At 42.1% G+C, this 15,345-nt stretch overlaps 1 protein-coding gene across 1 annotated transcript; it reads right to left on the bottom strand.

The window, feature by feature from the left end:
- Window positions 1-923: 923 nt before the first annotated feature.
- LOC117749923 (general transcription and DNA repair factor IIH helicase subunit XPD-like) lies at window positions 924-13,497 on the bottom strand. The gene is made up of 15 exons (XM_034560742.1): window positions 13,359-13,497; window positions 9,111-9,169; window positions 8,112-8,189; window positions 7,951-8,013; window positions 7,668-7,781; window positions 7,368-7,484; window positions 5,861-5,977; window positions 5,469-5,571; window positions 4,639-4,735; window positions 3,468-3,486; window positions 3,263-3,335; window positions 3,078-3,148; window positions 2,559-2,702; window positions 2,305-2,448; window positions 924-1,457 (listed from the first exon to the last, which is right to left on the bottom strand). Exons 1-15 carry the CDS (start codon window positions 13,495-13,497, stop codon window positions 1,365-1,367), a joined length of 1,431 nt encoding a protein of 476 aa, XP_034416633.1. The 3' UTR covers window positions 924-1,364.
- Between the last annotated feature and the right edge of the window lie 1,848 nt (window positions 13,498-15,345).

Raw genomic sequence — 15,345 nt, forward strand, 5'->3', positions numbered from 1 at the left:
GTGAAGGTCAAAATGTTGCAGTCCAGTGTTGGTAGTCAACATAATGCTATTTATATTTCACTGACATGCACAACTCACTATTATACTTTAGTAAACCAGCATTTAATATGAAAGAGATTTATTTGTATTTATTTATGTTTTAGCAAGAATTACTTGAAACTCCTGAATGTCTTTTGACAATAAGCAGACAAAGCGTCAAATAACTAATTTTAAAACGCATGTAATCCTCAAATGTTAAAAGTAAGATACTAATGTATGCGTGCTGCTAGGAAATCTTAGCTTCCTGAAAATGTTACGAGCAGATTCTTGTGGATTTTTCCCCCACAAAACTCAATCTTCCATTCAATTTTTTTATTTTTCAAACATTGTGTAATTTTCCAAGATGGAAAACAACTGATTGTACATTTACTGTGGTAGAAAATGTCACTGCCATTTCATGTAAGGGCTGGAACGCACTTAGTTTACAGTGGCTTTACGACACACCTGTAAGAAATCATGTAAAGATAGGGAAAATACACATCTCCTGAAGCTGTGTTTATTCTGGGAAATATGTTTCTATTTTCTATTTGAAAAACTTGAGCTGAAATAAATTACAAAAAAGGTGTCAACTATATTCATTGTGTTTGCGTGGAAATATTGCTTTGTAGTTGGTCTCTTAGGTTTAGACAGGGCCTTCACCACTTTTCCTTTTTACCTGAAATGTTCTGTTTGTTTTCTCCTTGTCTATTTAGTTTTGTTTAATAAAGCGTCTTTGAGTGTCTAGAAAAGCGCTAAATAAATTTGAAGTATTATTATTTTAGAGTTTGACAATAATAGTTGTTTTAAGGGCTGCTACTTTAACTTTTTGAATAGTTACTATAAAAGTCAAATTGTTTATGTATTCGCTTCAGACGTGTCAGAATAAGAAAAACACAAGTCAACTGTTGAATACAAACATTTATATTCCAACTTCCTGGTTGAAAAACAGACACAAATATTCAAGTTCAGTATAAAAGTTGACTGTACAGTTGCAGCGGCAAAAAAAAAGTAGTTATTACTATTAATACTTCTGTATTACAGACAAGACTACTTTAATCGTTACAGTGCTCTCACTATATCCTCTCACAGTACACCTGTGAGTGATCTCCATAAAACTGCAGCATCTGACATGAAATGCACTTAAAGAGCTGTGGTGCTCAAACCTCTGTAGGCTGTGTGTGAGACCTGGAATACAGGAAGTGGCTCAGACCTTTGGCGGTGTGTCATGAATATACATCGATAGTTATCCAGTCAGGAATCATTACTGTAACCACCAGAGCTGGGCCAGCTGGGTTTTGAATACGTTTCAACGGGTGATGACATTGCACAGTGTGTCTGTGTCGCCTTCAGGTCTGGTGAGCAATCTGACTGATTTTCTTCAGCATCTCCTCCGACTCCAGCTGCTCGAGAGTCAACAGAGACAAACCCAGCTGGTCCTCCTGGAGAGAGAGATTATTAGAGAGAGGTAAATATTAGGATACCGAGAAAGTGATCAAAGACTGCCTGCTCAACAACGTTCTTGTCTTGACATCACTCTTCAGCCTGCTGAGGACCTGTAGTAATCATCCCGTTCACTGCAGCTGTAAATAAGTTTGAAGCTGTTATTTGTTCTAAGCAGCTTTTACTTGCTCTATCCTAGAATGACGCCTTGGCCAACCAGTCAAGATGCAGTTTACATCCATATTTGTCCAAAACGTCATCTCTTCATTATTTTATCTTCTTAGGTACAATGTCGTGTTGTGAGATCAGAGGGACCTTTGACCATCAACGTCTAATCGCTGGAGTCAACGTGGATATGTGTGGCAAATTTGAAGAAATTCCCTCGTGGCGTTCCTGAGATATCAGATTCAGGAGGAAGGAACGGACATGAGGTCACAGCGACCTTGACCTTTGAACACCTAAATCATATCGATACATCCAGACGACCCAAACATAATGCACGAGGCATAGAAACAACTGTTTACTAAAGATAACCAGTTCTCTGGGATTTCATTGGCCAATGTACAATAGATTTATTGTATCAAAATATCTAAACCTGTTCACTCTGGTTTATCCCAAGAATTATTTTTCTGACTCGCATGCAGAAGCTCAAAAACTGATTATGCTGTAAAATTATCAGGAGATTTCAAGAAAACATTATCGCAATCACAGAATTTAATTGTCAAACACATCTGGCCTTTAAAACTTTAAACTTACAAAAAATTATTTATTGAGTTTCGCCCTATAGATGCAAAAAACAAAACAAATTGAAGCACAGACGATGTACTTGGCGGGCGTTAGTCGTACCGGTCTGAACGGCTGAGCCATCTGTCGCAGGAAGTGCTTGGAGAGCTGGACGGCCTCGTCCACGGTGAGGTTCAGACTGCCGTCGCTGATGTGCTCCTGAATCCAGAGAGGGAGCTTCCCACGTTTGTCTGCTCGGGCATAGCGCTGCGGGCGGGAGAGGGAGTCGTCTCAGAAAAAGAATGACCAAATCAGAAGGCCGTTTATAGGCCCAGTCCGCATGTTGTGCTGAGGCCCTGCCGTAGGACAACGCGTACCTTGTCGGCGAAGATCATGATCCCGTAGTCCGTCTTTCCCCGGATGACTCGACCTACACACTGGGCGGCGTGACGCATGGCGTCAAACGTTAGAAAGTCGTTCCCTCTGATCTGAAACTGATCGCGAAGGTACTCCAGACGAGCCTGAAACACGCGAGAAGAGAGAAAGCGAAATTGTAAAGCAGAGTGGCAGTAAAGAGGGAAAACATCCAAATAGAGAATATGTGTGCTCGTCATTGTTTCTGGGCAATATGAATATTATATGGTGAAGTGAAGACATACGTGTGTGAAATCACTCCCCTGTTCACTAATTTAGTTCTCCCTTTCTAATATACATTCAGTTTATTCTGCAGTGAGCAGCACATTCAGATTTCCTGCACAACAATATTTTTCTCATCAATAAAATTCTATTTTTGCATTGTGGTGTTGCTGAAAGTCCGGTTTGGACTCGAGTTACTGATTTGTGACGTGACTTAAAAAGTAGTGGATTTCATAATAAGTGTGAGTGACAGTTCTGACCTTGAGGATGCGGCTCTGCGTGTAAACATAAGGCACTCCGAACATGATGACTGCCCGGCCAAAACGGTGCACTGAACAGCAAACAGAACAACAGTGAACGTTAAGTTATTAAGTAAACTGCCTACCATACAACTTCAGGGGAAACTTTGACCGAATCTGTGAAACTGAAGCAATGTGCCGCATACCAAAATCTATCCCTTCAGACACCTTCCCCCTGGCCACAGACAGCAGGATGGCTCCTCTGCCATTCTCACACGCCTGAAGAGCAGAGATACAGAGAAATGTCAAAAAAAGATGAAATATTACCATGACTTTGCCTTTATTCCTTTTCTAGAGCTGCAACCATCAACTACAATTAAAGCAATTTTAATTCCTTAATTTGGCATCTACCCAGGCATTGTAGATGCCACTAAAAGACAACAGAGCTGTTGAAGTGGACTCACAGTTCAGAAGTGGATTCACTTCCGAAAACTGTCTCAACATTTTCTTTCCCTAGAATGTATGTGAGGGAAAGACCCATGTAACGGAAACCTAGATGCATTTAAGGGAAGTGGGATGCACTGAAAGAGTTCAATGTTTCAATACACTTGCTGCTGACCTTTAACCTAACCCGCCAGATGGGCTATTAGACAGAAACCAACTGAGAAGCAGTCATAGGAAAATGGTTGGAAAAGGGCAGGCATGTATTAAAAAGAATACTTGGCAGGTGATTGGCTGAAACCATCTATCAATCAAAGTCTTGACGAAGCCAGTTGGGAGAGGAACAAAAACATATTTTCCATCGATATAAACGTTCTTTGCTCTTCCTTCAATAAATAATCTATATTTCTGGTCAAACTGAAGCTATTGAAGCATCTATGCTAACCTCAGGAGCCGCCATTGTTGTTCAGAACGACCAGTCACCTCTTTGCGTCGCTCACACACACACACACACACACACACACCTCAACTGCCCAGTGGCTGCCAGTAGCTAGGACGCTGATTGGTCAGTTCACCGACTTCCCGGACACAAACACAGTACCTGAATCCTCTGACAATATGGATTTTCTTGTTTAATGTTAACGGCTTCCCTAAAGTGTGGAAGAGGATATGCAAGAACCACATCATACCATTATCTCAATAATAATAATAATAATGTACACTTTATTGATCCCACAGTGGGGAAATTCTTCTCTGCATTTGACCCATCCTTAGTTATTAAGGAGCAGTGGGCTGCAGTGAAGCACCCGGGGAGCAACTGGGGGTTCAGTGACTTGCTCAAGGACACTTCAACATGCAACTATGTGGAGAGCGGGGATCGAACCGGGTACCTTGTGGTTGTGGGACGACCCCTCAAGTGAGAATACGAGCAAACAAACGGTCCCCATGGAAAGAATTTTGCTGCCGTCAAATCTCTTTCAATGCAGTAAATGCCCTTTTTGCCCTCAACTAAGGAAACTTTTTCAGGGATTCTGAGGAACACCTTTCAGTAAGTCCCTCACCGAAGAAGAAGTGAAACCTTAAGTGTCATACTTGAGGAGAGAACTTCCGGTGTTCTGTGCAGCCGGCCACAGGCTCTTACTTTTGTATGGTGTTCTGCAGAGTCTCCACGTTGGTCTGGCAGCGGTCGAGTGTTCGTCTGGAGATGTTCACACTCATGGAGTCGATGCACACATTGTCTGAGGAGACAACGGGGAGTGACAGGAGAAGAGAAAGATTAAAGCTCCTCCCATGAGGCATCTGCACATCAATAATAGCATGTGTCATTTCATCATAATTTATAGTCATTTAAGACAGAAAAAGGTGTTCTCAGTCCTTCATAATGGAGTTAAAAAAATGTATATTTATATTGTTCTCTATGTCTGTGGTAATAATAATAAATGCTGGCCTGGTATGACGACAATATGATGAGCAAAAAGAGTTGTTATACTGCGGTATAATACTAAATGTTATACTCTATATTATTACATTGCACTTTCCACTATTTCTTACATTACGTAAATATATGTCATACTACTTTCTGTATATATTATATTTATATTATGTTGCTTTATTAATACAGACAACACTAAGTGTAACACCTTTCTTTCCAATAATTGTCTCTAAATTTCAGAATCCGTTTTTTTCAAGATATGTTTTCACATGCAAAAATTTGCATTGATGTTTTGGTGCACAAGAAAAAAAAATAAAGAAAAAAAATAATCAAGTAAAAACAAATACAGAAAAGATACATTGACAATAAAAATGTGAAAACGGGTACAATGTATTAAAAGGAAGAGCTGGACAGTTTTGATCAGGACTGTGCAACATATTGTCCAAGTAACGTGCAAACCGCCGACCACCGTGTCCATTCTGGTATTTGTCCTGTTGCGTAACATTTTTTTTTGACTGCACTAAAGTTCTTCTCCTCACCGATGTTATGAGCGTCATCAAACACCACCACGGACACTAGGTCAGCTATCTTGGGGTCCAGCAGGTAGTGGTAACTGTACACCACAATGTTGGCATGCATGAGCTGAGAGGAAATAGAGATGGGACAAAGTGAGCGATGCAACACCAACCTTGTGTAGCATCTTTAGGTATTAGAACTATTATAATTACTTCAGTAAAGAGCAACTGCGTCAGACTATTTCCAGATTTGTGTGCCGAGCGGTCCGCCACCAAACGTTACTCATGATTATAAACATTGTTTTGAGCTTCACTTGTTGTAAATACATCAAGTAATGTCTTTCCCAAAATACTAAGAAAGCTTTTTCATTTGATTTATAATAAACATGTTTGCATTAGTGTGTAGTGCGACGTACCGAGTAGCGTGCCAGATAATACGGACACAAGCCGTTCCTCTTGCCGAAGTCCTTTAGGTCGTCTAGGTTGTAGACCCCGGCGGGGAGGGGCACCTGTGGGCCGACCGCATCAAAATCCTGTGGACACGAACCAGAGTGGGTGAATGTTTAACCGGTTAGGGCTACTATAGTACATTGTCAATAAATCACTAATAAGTATCCTCACTATTCCAATATTTGAGCATCCCACTCTCACTTTAACCTAGTTACAGTTGCTAACAAGACAGTAATAGGGCATCCAGTAACGGATAGACTGCAGGTGTTGGTCTCCTGGTGCTACAGACTGCTGCAGTGAACCAATCAGCAGGAACTCCATCACAAGCTTAATGCAAAAGAATGTTCAGCAAACACCTCTGTTCAGTAGGAATATTTTCATAATTCACATGTCAGGTGATGCAAATGCTAAAAAGGTAGAAGGAACTACACATTTAAACAATACAACACTCCCTCACATGGTTAGGCATCATCTGTGAAGGATGTTATTTTACGGTGAGCTGCTGTCACTCATGTTTGTACTAGTGCTGGGCAAAGATGAACAAATTTAAATCAATTAATCGCATGATGTTTCTGTGATTAACTGCGATTTATCGTGTTATGCGCAAAATTCAAGAATGAATTAAAAACTAGTGTATTGCACGCTTTTTTTTTTTTAAAGTAATGCTATCAGAACAGTATAACAGGCACTCTCGGAGCAACAGCAAGTTAAGAAACAGAATATAAATCTGTTTTAAAAAAATTCTGAACAGGTCTAGCACAAAAAAAAAAACACAGCTGGAATTTACTGTGCAGGGGACTTTTTAGTCTGTAAAGCCTCTGACAAAATAAAGCAGTTACACTGACCCTGCCGCCATCTTTGTAGTCCGCTCCGTTTCATACAAATCAACGGTGCGCCTTGAGGCTCATACGGTCTTTCGTTGCGTTTCTAAGGACGTTCCTCAGACCGACATCTTCCACTACAGGAATCAGCCTGCAGTCCGCTGCTCTCCACTTGGCTGAGGCATTTTTTTATTTTTCTTGCGTTGGTTTATCGACAGTTCTCCCACACGCTGCAGTAGTCTGACGAAGTTTCGCTCCACTGGTTGTTTCAATGCTGCGTAACGCCTTTAAGACGTACTTCATGCGCGTAGTACTCCGGTGATGAGATAACTCCAGTTTGAGTGGTTACAAATAGCTTTGCTTTTATCAACTATGCCGTCTGGGTGAAAATGAAAATGTCCATTTAAAAGTGCATTTCTCCATGTTCTCAGCAGTGTTAAGCACCTCCCAATGCAAAAAAAAAAAAAATTACATTAACGCATGATGAAATTATTGTCGGCGTTAATGATTGCTGCTTTAACGCATTATTAACGCGTTAACGTGCCCAGCCCTAGTTTGTACACAAAGCTTCCTTCAACCGGCCTCGTCTATTTGCACTTCAGTTGAAAAATACTAGCTGGTCTGAACCGGAAGCATTCAGGTGACTTCTTACCTCATAAAAGCAGCACACAGGCAGGTCGGGGTCGCTATGGCGTTGTGCTCGGATGTATGATGCCGTCAGCGTGTGGCACTTCCCATCAACCTCTTTACCGACGTGCAGAGCACTCACCTTGATAGAAGCAGACCAAGGAGACATTGAATCCTTTGAGACAATTCAAGTGCTAAAAGGTCCAGTTACTAAGGTTTCCTCCCAGAAGAAGTCTGAACAAGAACAGAGAGCTTGGTTATGTGGCTGTGAAATCGGCATGTTAGTGTGTTTGTGCTCTGCCTCGGGCCGTATGCAATCTCGTACCTCTGGGTGGATGCAGAGGTTTTTTCTGGAGAAGAGGGCGAGAGCCAGGAAGTTGTTGCTCTCTCCAGTTTGCTTGGAATAATACTCCATCAATTTCCGCAGCTCCTCCACAACCTGATCAGACAGCAGATCAAATATACGACACGTCATCTCAAGCCGTCATGTGTTTTACCATTTGATTTGAGTTTCCTAAGCAGTATGGACTGTGTATTTACGTAATGTTGTTGCTGGGATTAAATCTCTGAATAATAATTTCTGTGAACATATTTGACATTTCACTCACCTTCTCGATCTCTGGAACTGTTCTGGAGCAGTATATTAGCTTGGACACTTCCAAAGGAAAGACCTGAAAAAGAGCGAAGAGAGAGAGAGCGAGAGCGAGAGAGTTCATTATCGGCTGTTGGGAAGCAACAAGAAGTCAAAAGAAAACACAGCTAAACTCACCTTTTGGTAGGCAACAATGAGAGACAGCAGAGAGATGGTCTTCCCGGTTCCCGATGGCATCTCCAGGACTCCATGACCCTGAACATAAACAGTGACACACGTAAAAGTTAACGGTGTGTAGCTGTCAAAACAAAAACAAAAAATATTTTTAACTCCACCCTTGATTAATGTGTCCCCGTCTTTTTAGTACAAAGCCTGCTCTCTAAATTTACCCCGGTGTTGTGACACAGCAGAGGTGGAGGAACTGTTCAGAACTTTTACTTAAGTAAAAGTACTAATATCACATTGTGAAGAGAAAAAAAAACACTAAAAGTGAAAGTCCTGCATTCAGAACCTTAATGTAATGCTAAATGTACTTCATATGAGAAGTACAACTACACATTGTGGAGTAAAATGTTCTCTGTCAGTGTTTTACTGTGATGTTTTCTGGATTATTATCACTGCATTAATGTGCATGTTGCATCTTTACATCTGTAGATGTTTTTTTAAATGGTAAATGGACCTGTCACTACATGACATCATTCATCCACTGATGGGAGGTTCCACCTGCACATCAGGACTAACTCACATTCACACACATCCCTCGTAGACACAGCTACGGGAGCACTTTTGGGCCCAAGGACACAAGGACATAGGCTAGCGGAGGCTCGATGTTGAGCCTAGGATGAATACAGACAACGGACTGAGAACAGAGAGACGTGCTGCCTCTTTGCAACTGTGTGCGTGCGTGTGTGAAAAAGCACCGCAACGATGCTAGGTTCGTGCAGCAGCTACAAAGTGAGCACACTTGTGTATGAAGCTAAGCTTGAGCTCAGGCTCAATCAGTGTCAGGTGTGATGTTCCCTGAGCTAAATGACGTCATTTAGTTTAACTCGGTGGGTTATTATTGATGTAACGTTAACCGAGCTAGCAACAAGCAACATCTGCACACTGGATTGTTTGTGCTAGCTTGATTACAGTAATATCTTTCTTCTTTACTGTCGCCATAGAAACACTAACTTCATATTTAACGTGTAGCAGACGCTCCTCCTCTTCTTCTTCTTCTTTGGTCACTGTCGCTGTTTATACATCGTCTTTATTAACTTTGGTGTCAGAAAACAACAAACACGCTGCAGGTATTAACCGACTTCTTCTTCTGCGGCTTTTACTTCTGCCTCGGTGTTTATTGGCGGTTGGCAAACCATTTTAGAGGCGCGTTACCGCCACCTGCTGGACTGGCGCGGGACACCATAACATTCAGGGAAAAGGGGACATAAACCTGTCCACCGAGTTCGGGTCGTGTCGACTGAAGACAGGGGCGGACTCGGGGAAAAGTGGCCCGGGAGTTACTGTCAGACCGGCCCACTCAATACATCGCACTATCGACCAGTCAGTGGCCTTACTTAACATTATTTTGGATGATTACAAAGAAATTACATCATATATGTTTTTACTTTTTTTAAATAACATTTAGATCCACCAATTTGCCTGGATGGACACATAAAATGATACTGGCTATTGTAACACTCTGAGGTAGGTATAGTTTGCTAGATATGCTTAACTCTGGGCTAGTATCAAGTGGTTATACGTATAACTAATGAATGAATGTCAGCAGAGAAAGACCACAATCAGAGGGTAGAATTAGCATGAACTATATTGTAGAAATGAACAGAACATAATGTAGCGACCCTGTAAAGGGGGCTTTGTACGACAACCCCTGCTCTTAGCAATCCTCGAGGTGCGTGCCTGTGATTGGTGAAACAGGGGGGAGGCGGGGTTTGACCTGTCCGGGGGACAGGAGGGAGTTAAGTGTGTGTGACGAAAACCTTGTTGTTGGTAGCATGTGAGTGTCTCGTGAACGGCTATCAATAAAGCGTGCCTCCAAGGACCAGTCTCCGTGTCATAAGCAAACGTAGCGAAATGTTACAATACGATGGGGTGTGTACATCAGTGGTATCAGTAGTGTTGCATGCTGGGTGTGTGATTGTGTGTGTGTGTGTGTGTGTGTGTGTGTGTGTGTGTGTGTGTGTGTGTGTGTGTGTGTGTGTGTGTGTGTGTGTGTAGGGGTGTTGAAGGTGCATAACAAAACAATAAGTTAAGTAACAGAACCTTAACTAACTCTGCCGGTCCAGGTGCATTATAGTCACATGGTAATAAAAACAATATCAGTATACTCCGTGTTATTATTACCTCACTACATGAATAATTTTTGCAGCAGCTCACTCTTTTCTGCAACACTGTCTATGATGTTCTCACGTCCAGCATCTGCAAAACATCTGTCTGAGTAGCCATCAACATAAAAGCCTCCAGGTGCTGTTGAGAGAATGAGAGAATGAGCCTGTTTTTGATATATTTCAGCAGAGAAGCTTTATATTGGCCTTGCATATTGGAGGCCCCATCAGTGGAATTTCCAATACACCGCTTCACATCCAGATCCATGGTCTCCAGCACGTCATTCACAAGTTGAGCAAAGTACTGCCCAGTGGAGGCCTCACATACCGTATTTCAATCAGGGAGAGACCAGTTAGATAAAGAAAGGATGTGTGACGCACACAAAATGTATGGTCACATTGTTGTTATTTATTGAAGATTAGAATGAACACGTTTCTGTGATATGTAGTACCATCTGTGCCCAGTAGGTGACAGTGCAGCGCTGTGGTTTCGACTTGTATGTGCGCGACCAGCGCCGTCTCATAACTTGAGAAGACGCTGAATAGAGAAGCCGAACAGTTGCCTGTCTCATTTATTCCTGTTTTCTCAGGTACAAGTCTGTCGTCAGGCTCTGTCAATCTGAGACCTGTAACAGATCTTTGGGGGATCGTCAGTGCTACGGAGGTCCGGAAACTGCTGATCTAGTGATCCATGAATCGTGGGCCAGAGTGACGACACGTTGCCAGAGCAAGGGGCACTACGAGTGTGCGACTGCCAGGGTGAGGGAACCAGCAGAGTGGAATCCAAGCCAACAGAGCGCAACTCAACAGTCCCAGGACAACAACGTGCGGCATGTCTGACAACGAGAGGAAGAGACTTGTTTGGACAATAAAGAAAGGACTCCACCACCTGTCAGCTGAAAAGATCTTCGAGCTTACTCAAAAAACAATGGACCAATTGATGAGCTTCAATCAAATAAGTTGGACGAAGATGGCGAGGAGAGTTGTTTTGCAATTCCCTATTGACGTTAGAAGATGAGGGTATGTCATGGTTACTGGATCTAAAAGATAAAGTAGATCAGATCATTGAACGCCATAGCGAGAGTCCGGAGATTCAACAGTTAAATACTGACAGAGCTAATGCTAATGATTATTCTGGATTAATGCTAAATGAAGTGACTGGAGTGAACACTGACACACATGGGACACACACACAAATTGAAACAGACACTGCTAATACTGACAACCACGAACCTGATATGCAAAAGTTACTGTCCAGCTATGAGGAGATTTACAGCAAACTCCTCCAGTTAAATGTCCCACTGACCACACACACTGCAGACAAGCAGGTACCTAGTTTGAGGGACCGTAACCCGCCTAGCAGGATTCACTTCCGAAGACTGTCTCAACATTTTCTTTCCCTAGAATGTATGTGAGGGAAAGACCCATGTAACGGAAACCTAGATGCATTGAGGGAAGTGGGATGCACTGAAAGAGTTCAATGTTTCAATACACTTGCTGCTGACCTTTAACCTAACCCGCCAGATGGGCTATTAGACAGAAACCAACTGAGAAGCAGTCATAGGAAACTGGTTGGAAAAGGGCAGGCATGTATTAAAAAGAATACTTGGCAGGTGATTGGCTGAAACCATCTATCAATCAAAGTCTTGACGAAGCCAGTTGGGAGAGGAACAAAAACATATTTTCCATCGATATAAACGTTCTTTGCTCTTCCTTCAATAAATAATCTATATTTCTGGTCAAACTGAAGCTATTGAAGCATCTATGCTAAACTCAGGAGCCGCCATTGTTGTTCAGAACGACCAGTCACCTCTTTGCGTCGCTCACACACACACACACACACACACACACACACACACACACACCTCAACTGCCCAGTGGCTGCCAGTAGCTAGGACGCTGATTGGTCAGTTCACCGACTTCCCGGACACAAACACAGTACTTGAATCCTCTGACAATATGGATTTTCTTGTTTAATGTTAACGGCTTCCCTAAAGTGTGCGAGAGGATATGCAAGAACCACATCATACCATTATCTCAATAATAATAATAATGTACACTTTATTGATCCCACAGTGGGGAAATTCTTCTCTGCATTTGACCCATCCTTAGTTATTAAGGAGCAGTGGGCTGCAGTGAAACACCCGGGGAGCAACTGGGGGTTCAGTGACTTGCTCAAGGACACTTCAACATGCAATTATGTGGAGAGCGGGGATCGAACCGGGTACCTTGTGGTTGTGGGACGACCCCTCAAGTGAGAATACGAGCAAACAAACGGTCCCCATGGAAAGAATTTTGCTGCCGTCAAATCTCTCAACCTACAATAAACTAAACAAAGAACAAGAGCAACAATACATTGTGCCAAATCCATACAGCTCACTCCCATGACATGATGGGACATAATGTCCAATTACAAATGTGAAAATATTAAGTACTACACTCTTCCAATAAATCGAATGCTGTACTTATCTTTAAGCTTATCCCAGCAGTTTTTTGACATTTAATATTCGCAATCTGTCTTGCAACTGCTACACAGCTAGTTTCCCTTATTGGGATACATATAGTTTGGTCTTGTCTTATCTTTCATTCTGGTCAGTTTCATATCTGTCGCAAGGTGACATCATAAAGATGAGCCCAACCACTGTCCGAGTCCAATCCCACGATTACAGACTAATATTCACATAATGTCCAGGAGTTCAAATTGTTTGCAAACAACAACGTCCTTGTCAAACAACTCTGACAAGGACGTATGAAAGTCATTTCATATTCAGACTGAAGTCCATTCTTTATTCCCAGTTGATATTTTATTCCCTTTAAAACTTTCACAATTCAAAATATTCTATTAATACATTTGGCAGTTCAGAATTCAATATTATTCAATCGTTCATATTGTGTAGTAGCCTACGATATATGTAGTAGCCTACGATATGTCCAAACATATATTTGATATAAGAATATGAATATGTGTTTATGTAAACTGTCGGATTATCTCTATAGAAATTGACACACACTCGAGAGTAAAAAACACGTATAAATCTCTGCGTTCATCCTCTGACTCAAACCACGGCCGTGACAACAGCGCAGCCCACGCACTCACCTGTGCCGAGGGGCTGAGGCTTCTGGGGGGCTTTGGCCGGCGCATTGCTGCGGTCTTTGCGATGCTCTTTGCGGGTGTATTGTCCGGCAACGACAACGGTCAAATGCAGAAGGCACAACCACATGACAGCCAGCTTCATCCCGACTGTAACCAGCTGCCTCTCCTCGGATGCCACGATGGAGACCTCGGAGGAAGGAGGATGAAAAACAAAAGTGCGCGTGTTGCGTTGCCAGCTGCAGCCTGTTGCCTACATCCGACGTGTTGGTCGCCTCGTTCTTTGTCTCTGCGTCGGAGTCCTGGTGGACTTCAACTTTTAGAGAGGCATACTTTTAACAGTACACGCCCCTTGTCTTCAGGCCTCTGAGCAGTCTGAACAACCGTGACCTAAAGGATTTTATCTTCGATTTAACGCGTATTAACAAGGAAAGATTATTTTTCTTTCAAACAGTACTTTGCTTATCATGAAATATGTGTATGCTCTTAAAAGTGTCACAAAAAGCTCTCCAGGGGATGATAGCTTGAATATTATGAACACGAATATCATTTTGGTGAGTTTCTCTGGCCTTATTCTCAAATAAATTCATGCATTTTGGACATTTTCTCATACACACACCCCATGTGACATTATTATTAAATAGTAACATAGTTCCATCAAAGGATTGTAATTGTACTCATGATGCCCTGCTGCCTTTATGTTTTGCCCTCGTTCATACGCGTTTGCTGAAGTATCGGACATAAAATAATATCCAATATCCATGCAGATAAAGCAAATCAGATTTTAAGGGCAGCAGTTTGGCTTTAAGTGCCAAATAAATTACTAACTGATTTGCTTATTCAACTGATATATTTTGATTGTGCACGTTGGAATATAAAGTTAAGAGTAAGGACTGCTTACTCTGAATAATAACAATATTTCCGATAAATATTTTTAAAATGTGGGGCTCAGAGAACAACCTGCTCCTCAAATGTCACAATGCAAACGTTCTGCATTAGTATGTCATCAAGCAAATATCATGATGTAATCACTTTGTATAATCACTCATAGATTCAGTATGTTCTTTATAATCCCTCTCTCCCTTGCGCTGTTTGAATATTTAAAATTAAGCTTTGATTCGATATTTTGTGCTAAGATCAATAATTTGGGTTACATTTCCACCTATGGCTAAGGTCACATAAGTCAGGGTGGGGGTCAGGAGACCCACAGAGGCAGGTTATGTTGAAGAAAAAGTGTATTTGAGATTTACACACAGCCGGTAATATAATGAATGAGCTATAATGAATGTACAAACAGGATGTGACTTGTCAATGACATTAAATGACCGGCCAAGAAGTCAACTTTATTATTATTTATTTATGGAACCAGCTTCCACTTTCAGTCCGGGAGGCAGACACAGTCACCTCATTCAAGAATAGACTTAAGACTTTCCTGTTTGATAGTGCTTATAGTTAGGGCTGAATCAGGTTTGCCCTGGTCGAGCCACTTGATATGCTGCTATAGGCTTATAGGCTGCTGGGGGATGTTTTAGGATACACTGAGCACCTATCTCCTCTTCTCTCTCTCCTTATGGATGAATTTACATCTCTCCATTGAACCTCACTAACTCTGCTTCCTCCCCGGAGTCGTTGTGACTTCACGTCTCATAGGGTCCATTGGACCTGGAGGTGTCTGATGCCTGGTGAGCCGGCCTCCCGCGTTGGCCCTGCTGATGCCCCGCCCCCCCTCCTCTCTACCTCCTTCTGTTTCATGGATTGGAGGTCCATTCATACATTGTCATATTCATGTAATGTGTTTATGTAACTTTGTAAATGCTGTTCATTCTGTACACATGACATCTATTGCTTCTGTCCATCCGGGGAGAGGGATCCTCCTCTGTTGCTCTCCTGAAGGTTTCTTCCCTTTTTTCCCTGTCAAAGGTTATTTTTGGGGAGTTGTTCCTGATCCGATGTGAGGTCCTGGGACAGGGATGTCGTATGTGTACAGATTGTA

Source organism: Cyclopterus lumpus, chromosome 20, assembly GCF_009769545.1.
Source record: "Cyclopterus lumpus isolate fCycLum1 chromosome 20, fCycLum1.pri, whole genome shotgun sequence".
NCBI classification, from domain to species: domain Eukaryota; kingdom Metazoa; phylum Chordata; class Actinopteri; order Perciformes; family Cyclopteridae; genus Cyclopterus; species Cyclopterus lumpus.

What these genes read in the sequence shown, in the direction of transcription:
- LOC117749923 (XM_034560742.1), bottom strand. Translation starts at nt 13,497, where the DNA reads ATGAAGCTGGCTGTCATGTGGTTGTGCCTTCTGCATTTGACCGTTGTC. An exon ending in CAGTTCCAGAGATCGAGAAG is followed by an intron (nt 7,782 to 7,950) that starts GTGAGTGAAATG and finishes CTGTCTGATCAG; the next exon opens with GTTGTGGAGGAGCTGCGGAA. An exon ending in TCATGATCTTCGCCGACAAG is followed by an intron (nt 2,449 to 2,558) that starts GTACGCGTTGTC and finishes TCCCGCCCGCAG; the next exon opens with CGCTATGCCCGAGCAGACAA.